This window comes from Montipora capricornis, chromosome 12 (assembly GCF_036669925.1).
Source record: "Montipora capricornis isolate CH-2021 chromosome 12, ASM3666992v2, whole genome shotgun sequence".
NCBI classification, from domain to species: Eukaryota; Metazoa; Cnidaria; class Anthozoa; order Scleractinia; family Acroporidae; genus Montipora; species Montipora capricornis.
In genome coordinates this window covers 30,924,938-30,942,437 of record NC_090894.1, presented here as the reverse complement: position 1 = coordinate 30,942,437, position 17,500 = coordinate 30,924,938, and the positions used below count along the sequence as shown (strand labels likewise).

The window sequence follows — 17,500 nt, the reverse complement described above, 5'->3', positions numbered from 1 at the left end:
GAAATTCTTAGAGGACTACCCGAGTACCTGGAAATCGTTTTGAAATAGTTGTATTTTTTCTGTTGGTGGGAGTCAAATTTTGCATTGTAACTTTGATACCGCCAAATTAAAAACTCAGTTTCCGAAATATTATAAAGAATGCGTTGACGCATGATCAGGTTTAAATAGTACAACGCTTTACTTTTAACGATATTATGAACGAGATCATTTAGAACAATAGGTTTATATGTATTGATAAAAAGTCTGTCTATAGAAGTGATTTAGTTAACTTGGGAATCATAAAGGTGGGTGACCTTATTACGGATAACAATCTTTGTGTGGCGATCTCTCCTGAACAACGTTTCTTTATTATGCGTGTGGTTCACTCTCTTCCATCGGACTGGAAAACATTTATTAAGTCTTCTCTCTGTAAGAATGAAGTAAGACCCATCCCTCATACACCGTACATTAAATTAAACTGTGGCTCTTTTCCTATCTTAGATGTCACCTCTAAACAGATATACGACTCTTTCTTGTGCAAAAAACAAATCCCTCCGACAGCCCAACAAAAAATATCAGACAAATACTCAGATACGGTCATTAACTGGAAAAAGGTTTATTCTCTTCCTTTCCGTCCCACACTTGATTCCAAATTGAGAGAATTTCAATACAAAATTCTAAACAATATTGTCTTTACAAATGATAAATTATTTCGCTTTGGCCTTTCTGCGAACTACACTTTTTGCAATGAACAACCAGAATCCTTAGAACATCTACTCTCTCGCTGCAAAGTGTTTTCTGAATTTTGGAAACAAGTCTTGTCCTGGCTTAAAGAAAATAACATTGTTATAGAATCCTTTAACGAGATAGGTTTGTTTTTAGGGATTTTTGAAGAAATGGAAGATTTCTTTATAATCAATCATGTTATGCTTTTAGGTAAATATTATATTTATGTAAGGAAATGCCTTGGAGGTTTACCTTCGTTGAGAGGCTTTATTGCCAGGATAAGACGTGTTTATAATATCGAACTCCATATTGCGAGGGAGAGGGGATAAACTCGCTACTCATTTTAAAAAATGGGAAAACTTAGTAGCTGCGTTAAACACTTCGTAGAAAATTAACCTTGTCACATCCTACATTTAGTTGGTCTTCTTTGTTTTTAACTTAAAGTACTGTTTCGTTTGTTTTTTAAGTAAGTCATTTTGGGTAGTGCTTTGTAAATTGTAACTTTCTCTTTTTTTTTTCTCCTTTTGGTAAGTAGTAGATAAGTTTGTAAATGGTAGTTGGCAAATAAAAATAAAACAAATTACAAAAAAAAATTCACTCCAAAACTTTCCCAGAAACGCCAAATCGAGATTGAAGACATTCTAGCAGATAAACGTGGTCGACAGCATCAACGGCTGAACTCAGATCGAGGAGAACTAGTAGAGTCACATGACCTTTATTTATGTTCATCAAAACGTAGGCTGAAAGCAGATCAGGGTAGAGTCCATTGAATGACATTTGTGCAATCAGCTGATCACAAGCTGAGCATTCCTTTAGTTTAGAAATGTATGGTAAATTACTAACGGGGCGGAAATTCCTTTCAAAAGATCCAATCCAAACCGTTTTAATAGAGGGTTCACTAATGCTTCCTTCTAGGCATCCAGAAAGTTCGCATTCTCAAGAGATTGAATGATCCTTTGCTTGCTTTGATGACGGGCAGCAATACATCAATACACTCAGTAACCAGTGTGGTCAGCATTGGATCAAGAGCAAAAAACCCTTCTTTGAAGATCTTTGTACAAGTGCCCTAACATCCTCATCAGTCAAGGGTTTGAACTCATAAAATGATTGTCGGGATAACAGCAAGCGGTCTGTGAGGCCGCGTCATGGAGTTCTTTAAGGATGACAGTTACCTTTTCCACAAAGAAAGTGCCCATATCACGTGCAGGCTGAAATTTATCTTCATATCGCGGAAGACAATTGCCAGGATCATGCTTTAATAATCTCCTGGTGGTTCTAAAAGGTTTTCCCTAATCAGTACTGTTGTCTTCTATAAAGTCCTTATAAAATGCAATTCGTGCGCTCTTAAGAAAATAAGTCAAACGTTTCCTGCACGCCTAAGACCAAAGTCAGCCTGAGATTTTGTTTTCCGCCATCGACGGTTTCTCAGCTTTACGTCTTGCCCTTTTTTCTTCCCGTATGTCCTCATTGAACCACGGTAGACGAGGTCTAACTGTCATAACCCTGGTTTTCAGACGGTCGTGGTAATTCAGAGTATCCGCTATCGTGGAATCATAGCAGCTAATCAAGTTATCAAGAGCACTTGGTGGATCTAGGCACAATTCCGAGTTTCTCAGATCACTCGGCAATTTATCAACGTCAACAGCCTTGACATTTTTGAAAGTATGCTACTTGCTTAAGCATTTGAAGACCACAAACAACCGAAAAATGATATGAAAAAGGGTGATCAACACTTGGGGAACCATCAACAACAAACTGACATTTTCGTGAAATAATCATTTCCAAGGTGTGTCCGAGAATATGAGTTGGTTTTCTGACATGCTGCTCAAGGCCTAAACCCTAACCCTAACCATAAGGTTAGGTTAGGGATAGGGTTATTACCCATGAGATTGGGAAGGATCACTCGTGCATGCCAAATCTTATCTAAGAACTCGTCCTGGTCAGAATTTTTCTCTGTCCTTGTGTGGGCCCAGTTCCATCGGTAGGGCTAACGCTCGCATGGTTCATATGGGATCGAAATCTAGCACTTTACGTTACACTACACCTTCTTTAGTTAATTCTGTTTAAAATATAAGTGCTACACGGCCAACGTTTGTATAAACTTAACCTTTCTTGTACTTGTACTTGTACTTGTACTTGTACATGTTAATTGCATGACTTTAACATCTTCAGTTCCCACGGCCTGCTCCTGTCTGACCTTGTAGCTCAGTCGGTAGAGCGACGGAGATCTAACCCGAAGGTCGTGGGTTCAATTCCCACCCTAGTCAGAGTTTTTCTCTTTCCTTGTGTGGGCCCAGTTCCATCAGTAGGGCTAACGCTCACATGGTTCATATGGGATAGAAATCTAGCACTTCACGTTACACTACACTTTCTTCAGTTAATTCTGTTATAAATAGCTTGGTCTGTGAAAATGTCGTTAACTGGCATCAGAAAGCAGAAGCCCATGGGATAGACCTATCATTGGAGTTGTGGTTTCCTGGTTCTGAGTTCCTGCTCTAAACCAAGAAGTCACTCAAAGAAAAACAAGTTAGGATATCGTCTATACATTAACCAAGCTTGGAGCTGCGTTCCCTGCTAAGAGAGGTCTCCTTTTCCATGCTCGTCAGCCCAGCCCAGCCATAGGTCGAAACTCACTTTGACCCAACCGCAGACAACAACAGTGCACGGCACTGTTCAAACAACGTTTGCTGACTGTGACTTGAGCCTGCTGTGTCCCGCGCATTCCTTTACAGTAATTCCGCTGTTGTTAAGTGAGCCCACACAACATGAAGTGTCACGTGAGCGTTCTGGTTGCTAATTAACCACCATGCATGCTCAAAACAGTTAGTCTCGACCCATGTCAGAGGTTATCTTTCCCGTACTCGTCAGCCCAGCGAAAAAAAAAGGAAAAGATATCTCTTTTAGCAGGAAAGGAGCCGCGTCGGTGGGAGAGCAAAACATGGTTTTATTAAACGAATTGATAAAAGCTGATTGCCACCGTGAAAAAACAATATGGCTGAGTTTTCTAGCGTTAACCTTTCTTCAGAGCATGGGCCATTTCATTTTTTCTCTGTGGCAATTCAGCTTTTATCACTCACTCGTTTGATGAAACCAAATCTCTGAGCAATCCAGGCCTTATCAGTAGTTCGTCTCTGTCTTTTCTTTCTTGTATCGATATGTCGTGGTGGCCTTATGGTCAGTGTGCTCGACTCCGGATCGAGTGGTCCGGGTTCGGGTCCTGGCCAGGAACGTTGTGTTGTGTTCTTGGGCAAGACACTTTACTCCCACGGTGCTTCTCTCCATCCAGGTAACCGGAGGTAAGCGCCGGCCTGATGGGCCTTCTGGGCTCGTAGCAGACTTTACGCTTTTTAAAAATCCTTAGTAGACTTGTAGAGAAAAAAGAGCCGACTAAGTGATGATAAGATTAACAGTATGACGCCTGGCAATAAAAATCAGACTATATTCAAAACCACCCCTTTCACTTGTGCTAGGAACAGTTTGGCACATGATGCAGCTCTTTATACAGGATGTGTTAAAGAGTAATCTTATGCCTATTGGAGAAAAACTAGACTTCTTTTACAGGGTTGAATTCCAAGTAAGGGGATCACCTCACGTAAATGCATTATTTTGGGTATCTAGTCGCATATGAGAGCCCCCTGTGCTGTTACACCATTATATATCTGGCTGTTATTACACTGACTAGTGCATAAAGAAAACTTCAGCCTGCCAATTTCAAACAATCGCGGTATCTTTCATATCCACGAGTAAAGGCCGTAGCACTATGATTCCGTTCTCATCCGCTTCTTTTATTTATCGGCTTTTTAAAGTATTTTATCAAGATCGCATGTCTTTACATATGCTTTAATTAAAGACGAAAAAATATAACAAAGTTGGCTCGCCTCGACTTTTAAGTTTTAAGACAAAAGGGGATCAATATTTGATAAATATTCGAGAAACACCATGCTTAAATGAAACAAATGTTATAGTCCAAAAAATAAAGCGATGCCAAATAAAAGCTCTTTGGCTGTAAATTTCATGTTTCATATCGGCCTATGAGATGGAAAGTAAACAACAATAGGAATCGATGCCAAAATTGCAAAAGAGTTTTAATTAGTTTTTAATATCTTTCCGGCACGTAATTATAACCTGTTATTGCAGTTTCTGTGTAGTTTTTATAATGTAGTTTCTACGTAGTTTTATATCATGCAGTTGTAGTTTAACTTGTTTAATTTTTAGGGTAGATTTTTATTGAGTGTATAGGCGAATAGAATGTAACAAAGACGTACGTAGTTTTATCTTTTGGGAATCAAGATCATTACTTACTATTACTTACTATTTAAATTGGCACGAAAAGGCATGTGGATTTCTCTTTTTTTACAAAACCCGCGGAGGTCCGTCAAAATTCCCTTATGTGCGGACCATTAAAAGAACTAAGGGTGCGTTCCTTTGGGATGATCCGAGGAAGGATCACTGATCCAAGATCACTTGTCATGGTGCATCAAAGGAAACCAAGAAATCCTTTCCCAGAGTGGATTCATCGGTTCCTTTGATGCACCGTGATCCAAGAATTCTTGCATCAGTGATCCTTTTTCGTATCATTCCAAAGGAACGCACCCTAATATTTTTGGATACCATCTCAAAGACACCTTTACCAATTACAAACATCAGCGGTGAATTCAAAAATGAGTTAATTGAAAAATTAGCCGTGTATAAAACACCTGCAATATCCAAAGGTAGAGGAAACATCTTCTTCGCTGTCCGATCACCACATCCTAACCGCAAATGTCCACCATGGAAGGAAACCATACTCAATGCAGAATACAAATCGGATTCGAAGGCGAGATATTAGCCAGTATTTGTCATTCATTTCTTGCTGTTGGTGGATCACTGGGTAACGTTCTGCTTATTCTTGTCATTATTCGAACGCCAAGCATAAAAACTGTTTGTAGATTGCTGATATCAAACGTAGCAGTAGCCGACCTTATGGTAACCTCAGTGGTCATGCCGATCACTGTGTTTGCTTTGATTCAAGGTTTCTTTCCTCAGCTTTGCTTATTTAATCCTGCCATGACCATTGCAATGATGACAGCGTTGTTTTCTGCCGCAGCTTCAATTTTAACGCTTACAACGCTTAGCATAGATCGTTGCTTCGCCATCTGCGATCCTCTCAAACACAAGATCTGGGTCACTTTTACAAAAGTCAAGATACTTATCGCCAAAACATGGATTATTTCTCTGGGTCTTCCAATAATGGAAACGATAAATCCGGGGCTTTTACATGCATCAAGTATCCTCCAAACGGTAGGCGTTGGGCTGTGTTACGTTGCTATCATTATAAGCGGCATATTAACCATCCGAAAAGTTCGCAAAAGTTCCGTACAGATCAGTGCTTTACACAATAACCAGGGAAGAAACAGCATGAATGCCGATTTGCATCAAAGAAACAAGCAAGTTGCTAAGACCGTTGCTTGGGTGATCTCCCTATTTTCATTGTGTTGGCTTCCCATGGCTGTGGTTGTTAGCTTTGACGATTCAAGAAATAATCATGGCAAATTATATTTTTGGTGCGGAACTTTGGGGCTTGCTAACTCTGTTGTAACTCCTTGGGTGTATTTCTACAGGCAAGCAAATTATCGCCGGGCTTTGAAAAACTTGGTGGGGTAGGTACAAGACAAGTAACTCTTCGCCTCCTGAACTGAATTCCACTCACAATTATAGTAAAAGACAAGAACATAAACAGCCGCCTGTTTCTCGAGATACCAAAAGCATGGATGTAAACTATAGAGAATAGAACTGAAGAAAACCCGAACGCAAAAACGCGTTAAAGCAGCTGCAACAGACGAAAACGAAGACGCGAGTAGAAGCTAAAGAAATACTTCCCCGTTTATACGCACCTTGCCGGCGCTTCTGCATCAAAAATGTAGGCCGGAAAGTTTCCAACCAGAATTTTAAAAAAATACTGTTATACCCAATCCTCTAATAACGAAAGGTTTTGAAAATTATTTCAGAATAAACAGTAGAGACATAAAAACATGATTTTTCGGCGACGACATGTCACCGTTATCAAATGCAAATTATGGTAAGTTAGGTAGCGTTATATATAGGATAGAGAGTTGGAAAATACATTAGAATAAATGAGGTAGGATAAACAAAAGAATGAAGAAAATTTGAATAAACAGTTTCGCTGGAATGGAGTCATTTTGAGTGTTCAGAGTCGGTTTCTTTTTTCTTATTAAAAGCATCTCATAAAATAAGGCACTCAAACTTTCCGCAGCATTTCTTTAAAGTGGTAAATTGCTCGTGAAGATCGTTGGATCTTTGGTTGTGTTTGTCCTTGAGGGGCCGGTTGCTCGAAGCCTGGTTATCGCTAACCGTTGGTTAAGAGGTATCAAAACCTATTGGTTTCCATGGTATTTGACGCTGGTTAGCGCTAACTATGCTTCTAGCCACAAGGGCCGGGGGTTTACCCATGACGGAATATTTATGCTCCTCAATGCGCAGGTGTCACAAAATTCCTTTTTCTTTAGTTCATTGTTTCGTTAGTTCATAGTTTATTCCGCTCGTGTTAATTACTTAGTGTTAATTTCGTATCGTAGTTTACCGCAATTATAGTACATTAGAGAATAGTTTCTGCGGCGTTTCTTTAAAGTGGTAAATTGCTCGTGAAGATCGTTGGATCTTTGGTTGTGTTTGTCCTTGAGGGGCCAGTTGCTAGAAGCCTGGTTGGCGCTAACCTTTGGTTAAGAGGTATCAAAACCTATTGGTTTCCATGGTATTTGACGCTGGTTAGCGCTAACCATGCTTCTAGCCACAAGGGCCGGGGGTTTACCCATGACGGAATATTTATGCTCCTCAATGCGCAGGTGTCACAAAATTCCTTTTTCTTTAGTTCATTGTTTCGTTAGTTCATAGTTTATTCCGCTCGTGTTAATTACTTAGTGTTAATTTCGTATCGTAGTTTACCGCAATTATAGTACATTAGAGAATAGTTTGTTAGTCTATTTGTTCTTTTAAGTCTCCATTGTGGAGATGCTTTTGTAACTATGGATTCGTTAGGGTCGTGTTTTAACAATAGGTTTGTCAATAAGTGTTGACGTGGAGTGCATTGTTATGTAAAGATATAAATGTAAGTAGCGTGTTGTAAAGGCGGGTGGAAAAAGGTCAGTTGACAAGAAGACTGCTAGGAGAAGGAAAGCCGGAGAGAAGCCAAAGTGGAAAGGTGAAAGTTTAAAGAAAGTGGAAAAGAGAAACACTGCCAAGAGTCATTGGCATTCCCAGACAAAACTCCTTTGTCGGCGGTGGCAAATATATTTATAGTGGAAGTTTTTGGAGGAAAGGTTCGGCGACGAAAGTGAGAGTCTTGTGGACTGACAGAAGACGTGACTACGTTTGTTGGTTTGCTGGAAGAGGTAGTGGATGGTTGCAGGATTAGCCGGTTGGACTAACAAGAACCTTGAGAAGGCACGAAGGCTGACGAAGAACTGAACTTATTGTCTGTAAATATTAAAGTAAGGTATTTAGTTCATTTTGTATTGTCGTTTAAGTATATATTAGCATTAAGTAAATCTAAGTAAGATTAGTTAATTTAGAGATAGTAACTGTCGTAACTTTTTTACTTGTAGTTAACTTTTATCTTTAATTAAAGTCGTACGCGTTTACTAAAAATTTATGCTGTGTTGCGGGTTTGTGGGAAGGGGTGTGAAATACGTTGTTTTACCCTTGGTTTTCTATTATTTTCTTCTCGCTATCTCGCGAGACCCAGGGGATCGCGAATCGTCACAGCAGGTGGAGATGACGGCTGGTGTAGCCAACACAATTCGAATCACACGAATTATATTGAAATTCATACACAACGCATTGTTGGTTTACAAGTGAAGGCTTTGTTTCCGTAACTCTCAAATCTTCAGAGATTTTCCTACTTGTGAACACTGGTTTTAATACACGATCGATTTTCTTTTCAAGATCGCTTAGTTGCCTGCGCACAGGGTCTGGAAGGGGGTATTCTCGGGATCCGGGATTTGACCAAAATACAGTGCGGGATTCGGGAAAACGCAAAATATCTTGACGGGATTCGAGAATTGACTGCTTCTCGGGAGGCTGGATTGAGTAGAATTTGGGCACGGGACGCAGAAATTCTTGCCTGATTTATGGGAATTCGGGAAATTTTCACCACCTAGAACGCGAATCAACCAGGCAAGTGCTAGCTGGTAAGTGTTGAAAAACAAAACAAAAAAAATAGAACTGTCCAGTTTGCCTGGCTAATAGTTATCTTATTGAAACTGTCAAGTAATCCACAAACAAAACAAAGAGAGTGTTTTGTTTCAAGCAGATGCGTGGAGACACTGTGGAGAGTGAACGTGTCGCACGTGGTTGAATTAATACTCGACACATTTCAATATAGCTCAAGCTCTTCTCTTTTATTGTTATCGAGAGGATTGTTTAATCGCTAGCAATGGCAAGTAATGATGCCAGCTCTGCTTCTATGGAGAGCACTGTCGGAGTTTTGGTGTCTTTCTTCCTGGCCACAGACGAGACCCCGGGGGGGACTCCCATATGGAACAGACGGGGATGCTCGTCGGAAATTTTGAATTTAACCCCTAAAGGAGACCATCTGGGTGTGGCTCAAGCTGTTTGTGACTCCCAAAGGAGACCAATCTGGGCGTGGCTTAAGCAAATTTTGGCCCCTAAACGAGACCTTGGTAGCTTAAAATATTGGCGCTTTGCCCAGAACACCGTAAGCGAGACCAAAACCAAAATTTACACCCCTAAGCGAGACGATTTGCGTCCTCGTCTGTTTCATATGGGTGTCCCCCCCCCCCCCCCCCCCCGGGGACGAGACTTCCAGCGCCAGAAATACGGCGCCGATCCACAAGGAAACGTTTTTAATGTTAAGCTCAGCGACGATCAAAAAGAGCTTTTTAAATTTCAAAAGAATTTAAAAACTTTTACTGGACTACATGAGAGCGCTAACTCTTGGCGACCGAGTCACTGAGGAAGCCAGTTCAGGTGATGACCAGCTGTCAGAGTATAACTCTGACTCCAGCGACAATGAGCACAGTAGCACAAAATGAGGAAGACGCAGTCGAGGGTGTTCCTGTAAACTTTTTATCAAGGACAGTGCGCACGCGTACAGGAAGACCCATCACGCTTTCATATCGGACTCTTTCATCGTACTGAGGTATGAAGAACTAATTGCATTTTGCAGTAGACTCACAACACGCGTAAAATTCATTAGCTTATGCAAAAATCAGTCCTCTTTTAAATAAATTTTTGAGAAAAGAAAAACGGGATTCGGGAAAGCGATGACGACAAGTGCGGGATACGGGATTCGCGTGAAAAAGGAGGGGGGAAACCGCATTCGGAAAAAAAATCTTTTAGTCATCGTTGTGGGGTCGCACTAGTAGAGTTTTGACTCATTGACAAGTGGAATAGAATTTCACTGAGAAAATATTCCGTTATCATTTAAAGCAACATGCGTCCCTATGAAGCCTTATTTTTAACTATTGCAGTGATTATGCTACTTTTAGGCTAATCAACACTTTCCCTTGTTCGTTCGTTCACTTTTCATAAGATCGTTTGCCAGTTTCCTAAAGATCAGCATCCCCAGGAAACGATGGAGAAGACGATGAAGACGACTGAAGCGCTTCCTTACGAATTTGAAAAACATTGGGGTTGTGAATGGCCGTGGCTGAGTTTCGATGTGCTAGGTCGGCCTGCTTGCATAGTCCATAAAAACCTTGAAATTGGGAAGGATTATAAAAACCGTGTCCAGCAATGAAAGCGCGAAGATCTCAGAATTCCCAAGCTTTGTTCACATAATTATATCGTGTTGCAAATCTATAACGTTTCATTTAACGTTAGTGAAAAGGGCTATGACATCATACGACACTAGGACATCATTGTCACCGATTCGCAGATGTTGGATCTCTTGGGAGAACTGAAAGATATCGGATATCGTGTACTCGTTGATAGATAAAGGTTTCAACTTCCCGTCCAACCACTTTGCCAGAGCTTAGTTTGTAAGGTTCGCATGCAAAGACGTTCTTTATGGGTCTTGCTGACACCAAGACCATGTTTCTGAAAACTGTTTCTGACATCGTATGATGTCACAGCCCTTTTCACTAACGTTCCGTTAGAAGAAACTATTCAGATTTTAGCAAAGAAAGCATGCAATGGGAACTGGTTTAACGATACACACAACCTTAACATCTGTGAAGGAGACCTAATTGAACTGTTTGCAATTGCAATCCAAGATCGGCGGCTTGTACGAGCAAAGAGACGGCGTTGCGATGGGTTCACTATTACCCGGCATAGTAAATCGAACCCAATCGAACTAAATTTCAATCGAACGAAATCGAACTCACCGAAAAGAAAAAAATCAATCGAACCCAATCGAACGTTCGATTTTCGAACTCGTGATTTGTAAACCAGGCTTTGAAAATTCCTAATCAGCTTCTACAAAAGATACGCCGATGATACCTTCGCCCTAGTACCTGACCTTACCGCTACTACCGACTTCCTTTCAGTTGTGAATGATGCGCACTCGGTAATCCAATTCACAATGGAAACAACAAGTCAATAACAGCTTACCCTCCGTAGGCATGGTAATCACTCAGACCGATAACCACATTAACACCTCTGTTTACAGAAAAAAGACCAACAAAGAGCTTCTATTTCATTATCAAAACTACGTGGACAACAGATTTAGTAAACGGTCGCTAGTAAGAACCATGTTTGATCGCCCTCAACGGTTGTCATCCTCACCGGACCTCTTCTCCAAAGAATGCCACTATCAAAGGAAAATGTTTCGGAAACTTAAATATCCTGGAAAACTGATTGATTCTACTTTTAAGAGATTTCACGCTTCCCAAGACCAAAACCTAGTACGAATAACCTTACCTTGCAAAGATCAGAAATCCGCCGACTCCTTGCGCAGGCAACTAAGCGACCTTGGAAAGAAAATTGATCGTGTATTACAACCAGTTTTTACAAGTAGGAAAATCTCTGAAGATTTGAAAGTTACGGAAGCAAAGGCCTCACTTGTAAACCAACAATGCATTGTGTATGAATTTCAATGTAATTCGTGTGATTCGAATTATATGGGGTACACCAGCCATCATCTCCACCTGCGCATTGAGGAGCATAAATATTCCGTCATCGGTAAACGCCTGAAGGACAAACACAACCAAAGATCCAACAATCTTCACGAGCAATTTACCACCTAAAAGAAATGCCGTGAAGTTTGAGTGCCTTATTTATGAGATGCTTTTAATAAGGAAAGAGAGACCGACTCTGAACACTCAAAATCACTCCATTTCAACGAAGCTGTTTATTTAAATTTTGTTCATTCTTTTGTTTATCCCCGCCTCATTTATTCTAATGTATTTTCCCACTCTCTATCCTATATATAACGCTACCTAACTTACCATAATTTGCTGTTAATAATGGTGACATGTCGGCGCCGAAACGTCATGTTTTTATGTCGCTACTTTTTATTCTGAAATATATCCAATCCCGTAGAAAAACTAACACTCACAGAATTATCTTTATTGTGGTAATCAATCTTGGCCGAGTTGCTCAAAGCTTAGTTGTCGCTAATCATTGCCTAACCACTGGACAGTCCGATGTTGCTAAGGCTGGCCATTACTATAAGGGAGGTGTAGTGCAGTGGATATATCGCTCCACCGTTCCAGCGCCTTGGAGTCCAGTTCAAGGACGTGCGTCTCAAAGTTCATTCAGCTTTTTATCCACTTGATGTCAGTAAAACGAGCACCAGTACTGTGCTGAAGACAAGTTGTGCATTCGGCGCAATTGGAAAAGCACCCGTCGTAAAAGGAGCCCGAGGCAACACTCAGTTTGCCTTCGGCGGCGGCCTCTTTTCTTGTCTTGTAGTAACTGTAAACGAGAAACAATTATTATGAGTACAAACTCTCTATTAGTAGTATATTTTTGATCATATATATAGGTGTCGCTCCAGCTGGGGAAATCTAACAATAAGTAACCAAGAGTTTAGAGTCGTTTGCAACAAAATTGAAGGAGCTAGTAATTTGCTCAAGGCTCGTTGGTCAATTTTGGTTTCGCACCTATTCGATTGAGTTTGTATCAGTTCGCGTATTCAACATTAGACATTTTTCCGCTAGGATTATAATTTCGTTTTGTTGTTATATACTCCGTTACTTCAGTGTATTTGTGAAACGGCTTTTTTACAAACCAAGTTATTTTTAGATTGATTTCAATACTACTACTTCTACTACTACTACTACTACTACTACTACTACTACTACTACTACTACTACTACTACTACTACTACTACTACTACTACTACTACTACTACTACTACTAATAATAATAATAATAATAATAATAATAATAATAACAATTTCATTTCAAAATGTGATCACCGGCGCGTCGCAAACGATTAAAATAATTACTATACGTATACAATACGTAATTACAACTATTAAAAAGCTTCATTAAAAATTTACAATTTGTGGTAGAAAATATACTAGTTAAAAAAGATGTATAACATTGTTAAATTTAAAAAAAAAAAGAATATCTACCTATGTACGGAATATTAAAAGTAAATCCGTTACTATATAAAATACTTAAAAGCACCTCGAAATAGATGTTTTTAAATGAGCCTTAAATTAGTCCACCGATGTTATTTCACGCAATGTATCAGGTAAAACGTTCCAAAATTTGGGAACGGTGGCACAGAAGGTTCGATACCCCCAACGTTTTCTTGGTACGCACTCTTGGATGTTCTAGTAAAAGCTCGTTGTTAGATATGAGCGCGCAGTTAGATTTAGATTTAATATTAATATAAATGCTTATATTAATAGCTGTCGGTGCCATACCATAGACCGCCTTATATTTAATAACTAAAACCTTAAAAGTTATTCTAAAGTGCACAGGCAACTAATGTAGTTGGAAAAGCACTGGTGAAATATGATCAAAGCGTGAGGTGTTACAAATAAGACGCGGCAGTATTTTGAACACGTCACTTTGACAGTTGAATTTGTGGAAAACCACATAACAAACTGTTACAATAATCTATTCCACTCGTGACCAGTGCCTGTGTAAAGTGATTCTCTAACTGACAAGGCAAAGCCATATTTACCGGGATAACAGCAGGCGGTCTGTGAGGCCGCGTCATGGAGTTCTTTAAGGACGACGGTGATCTTTTTCACAATGAAAGTGCCCATATCACTTTCATTTTGTGAAATGATCATTGATGTGTATAGATTCATGTTTCTCGTGTTGAAAAATATTTTACTCGTTCGCTGCGCTCACTCGTGAAATATTTTTCAGCACTCCGAGACAAATTTCGTCTTTCCAAGCGGCCATGTAATATCCTCTATTTATTTTGTCTTTAGTTGCACATATCTCAAAAACAAGCTCAGTGACCCCATTTTTCATTGCTAGGAAGTGATCACAAGGTCAAGATAAAACTTTCTTCAAAAATTCCAAAAATCTGTACAGCGGATTCAGAGCCACCTTAAATCTGTGTTTCCCCCCCCCCCCCCCCCCTCAGCAGGTCAAAGGGTAGAGCTAATCCCCGCACCCCATAAAAACACTTGATTACGGACACCAAAAAAAAAAAAATTTTCCTCAAGAGTCCTCGTGGGCAGATGAGGATGAGTAAGTGAGTGTGAGTGATGAAGGGTTTAGAGAATCATAGTTAATAAAGGGGACTGGTTGTGAAGCTGGGCAAACGTCAAAGGAGGAAACAAAGATGCCAAGATTTAGGTTAGAAAGTCCACGACTGTACACAATCTTTTCAGTGTTTTGTGCTGATACACTATGCATTAAATTACGTAAGTAACACGTTTTTATTGGTTAGTTCCTCAGTACGGAGTAAACAACTATTAAGTTTTGTGCACAGACAAGACCAAAAAAGAGAGCAAAAACCTAAAACAAAGAAATTTGTCGAGTTTCATAACCATTCCCTTCTATTAACTATGAGAGAATTGAGCCGAGGATCACCACCATATTTTTGAAAAATCCAAAAAGGACACGTTTGCTATCATTCACCAACTAGGTAATCCTAAGTGGTTCTGTTTATTTTCTGCAGCAGAAACAAGGTCGTCACATCTTTTCAAAATCCTTGGTACACTTGAAGAGAAAAAAGAACTTTGTGACTGATGATGAGATTAACGATATGACCTGGCAACAAAAATCAGGCCTTATTAAAAAAGATTTGGTTTTATCAACGGAGTTGATAATGTAAATTGGCCACCGTACAGAGATTCTAAAAGCTGACGTTTCGAGCGTTAGCCCTTCGTCAGAGCGAAACGAGAAATTATGGGTAATGTATAGTTTTTACAATAGAGTAGTAGCTACGCTATTGGTGGTAACAAGGCAACATGAAAAATGGGAATATATTAGTTATAATAAATGAAAAGCGTTCGTTAATACAAGAGAAAATGAGGGGACAGAGAAGGAAGCTCCCGGTCCAGCCCTTGGGATATGTCATGTCCACGAAAGTTATTTTTAGACGAGCGGAAGTCTTCCGAGACGTCCGCATACAGGCCAACCTCGGTCCGATGTTTGAAAAAATATATATATTCATAAGCCTTCCACGTGCGCCATCATTTTCTCTTTTCACTAAGAACCTGAGAGCGAAGCAAGACTGCATGCGGACGTCTCGGAAGACAGACTTCCCCTAGAACAAAGACTTCCGCTCGTCTAAAAATAACTTTCGTGGACATAACATATCCCGGCCAACGCCTTGAGCCTCCCTCTCTGTCCCCTCATTTTCTCTTGGTTAATACCGTGGGGATAAGGAGTGCCGATTTCGGAGATGAATATTTTTGTTCCAGATTCTTGAGGCTTTCCGTCGTACCTAGGTGTAGGGAAAGGCCGCAGATAGCCATGTTTTGTTTGGAGTGGTTAGGGAGATTAAAATGACGAGCGACTGCAGGCATCTTTGCATTCTTTGTCATTCTTCTCAACATCGTGAAGGTGTTCGCGGAATCGGTTGCCTAGTCGTCTACCTGTCTCGCCAATGTATAATTTATTACATTACGTACAGGTTATGCAATAAATGACATTTGCGGAGGTACAAGTGAAACGATCTGTAACGATCACATATTTTGCTAGTGTTAATAGTGAAAGGACAAGTTTAGCAACGTGAGCGCGAGGATTTGAAAGTGCCGGGATGCTCGTTAGTTTTGAGCGCGCTTCTAATTAAAAAGTTGCCTCCGTTTTTGTCGCCTTTGAATGAAATTAGTGGCGGTTGCGAAAAGATTCTACCAGTCTCGGGATCATTTTGGAGTAATTTAAAGTTATTAAGAATGATACTTTTGTCTGCGTGTTTATGAGGATTCGCTTTGACGAAGGGCTAAATCTCGAAACGTCAGCTTTTAGAATCTCTGTACGGTGGTCAATTCCATTATCAACTCCGTTGATAAAACCAAATTTTTGTATAATACTTCCCCACCGAAGCAGCACCACAGTTTCTTTACAAACTACGCCCGTCACTTATTCAAAAGGACCCTGTCACCTGTGCTAGGAACTTTGAACATACGGTGCAGCTCTTTATACAGGATGTGTTAAAGAGTAATCTTGTTCCTATCGGAGAACAGTAGACTTCTCTTACAGGGTTGAATTCCAGCTAAGGGGATCACCTTACAAACAGTGAGCCCCAATCCTTTCGCGGCTACAAAAGAGCCTGCTTGCAGGCTAACCTTATCCAGATGTTATATTACACTGACTAGTGCATAAATGAAACTTCAGCCTGCCAATTTCAAACAAACGCGGTAACTTTCATAGCCACGATTAACGGCAGTGGCACTTTGATTCCGTTCTCATCCGCTTCTTTTATTTATCGACTTTTCAAGTATCTTGTCAAGATCGCATATCTTTATATACGCTTTAATTAAAGACGAAAAAATATAACAGAGTTGGCTCGCCTCGACTATAAAGTTTTACGATAAAAGGGGCTCAACATTTGATAAATATTGAAGGAATACCAGGCCTAAATGAAGCAAATGTTATAGTCCATAAAAATAAAACGATGCCAAATAAAATCTCCTTGGCTTTAAATTTCATGTTTCATTTTGTCCTTTGAGATGGAAAGTAAACAAAAATAGGATACCGAAATTGCAAAGGAGTTTTAATTAATTTTTATCTTTCCGGCATGTGCCTCTTAGAGTATTTAAATTGGCACGAAAAGACATGTGGAGTCTGAAAACAATTGGTTTCCTATTTTGAAAACAGTTGATTTCTCGTTTTTTACAAAACCTGTGGAGCCCCTTCAAAATTCCCCTGTCTGCAGGACATTGAAAGAACTAATATTGTCGGATACCAACTCGAAGACATCATCTTCCTATACCAAATACAAACATCAGCGGTGACATTAAGTGAAACATGAGCCGGGTATAAAACACTTGTCATATCCAAAGGTAGAGGAAACATCTTGTTCGCTCACTTCTACTTGTGTCTTCGTTTTGGTCTGTTGCAGCTTCTTTAACGCCTTTTTGCGTTCGGGTTTTCTTCAGCTTCTTCATTCCTTCTAGTTTATGTCCATGCTTTTGGTATCTCGAGATACAGCTACTTAGGTTCTTGTCGTTTACTATAATTTTGAGTTGAATACAGTTCAGAAGGCTAAGAGTTACTTGTCTTGTACCCTCCCCACCAACTTTTTCAAAGCCCGGCGATAATTTGCTTGCCTGTAGAAATACACCCAAGGAGTTACAACAGAGTTAGCAAGCCCCAAAGTTCCGCACCAAAAATACAATTTTCGATCATTATTTCTTGAATAGTCAATGCTAACAACCACCGAGATGGGAAGCCAACACAATGAAAATAGGA

At 40.0% G+C, this 17,500-nt stretch overlaps 2 protein-coding genes across 2 annotated transcripts in view; one reads left to right on the top strand and one right to left on the bottom strand.

The window, feature by feature from the left end:
* Positions 1-5,464: 5,464 nt before the first annotated feature.
* LOC138026132 (neuropeptide receptor 22-like) lies at positions 5,465-6,523 on the top strand. The gene has a single exon (XM_068873337.1). The coding sequence runs from the start codon at positions 5,467-5,469 to the stop codon at positions 6,346-6,348; it is 882 nt and encodes a 293-aa protein (XP_068729438.1). The 5' UTR covers positions 5,465-5,466; the 3' UTR covers positions 6,349-6,523.
* A 9,984-nt stretch (positions 6,524-16,507) lies between these two features.
* The window catches only part of LOC138027011 (beta-1 adrenergic receptor-like), a 1,733-nt gene continuing 740 nt past the window's right edge, over positions 16,508-17,500 (bottom strand). Inside the window, exon 1 of the mRNA XM_068874494.1 lies at positions 16,508-17,500. This exon is cut by the window's right edge and continues 740 nt beyond it. Coding sequence (XP_068730595.1) covers positions 17,301-17,500 — 200 coding nt within the window. The 3' untranslated portion in view covers positions 16,508-17,300.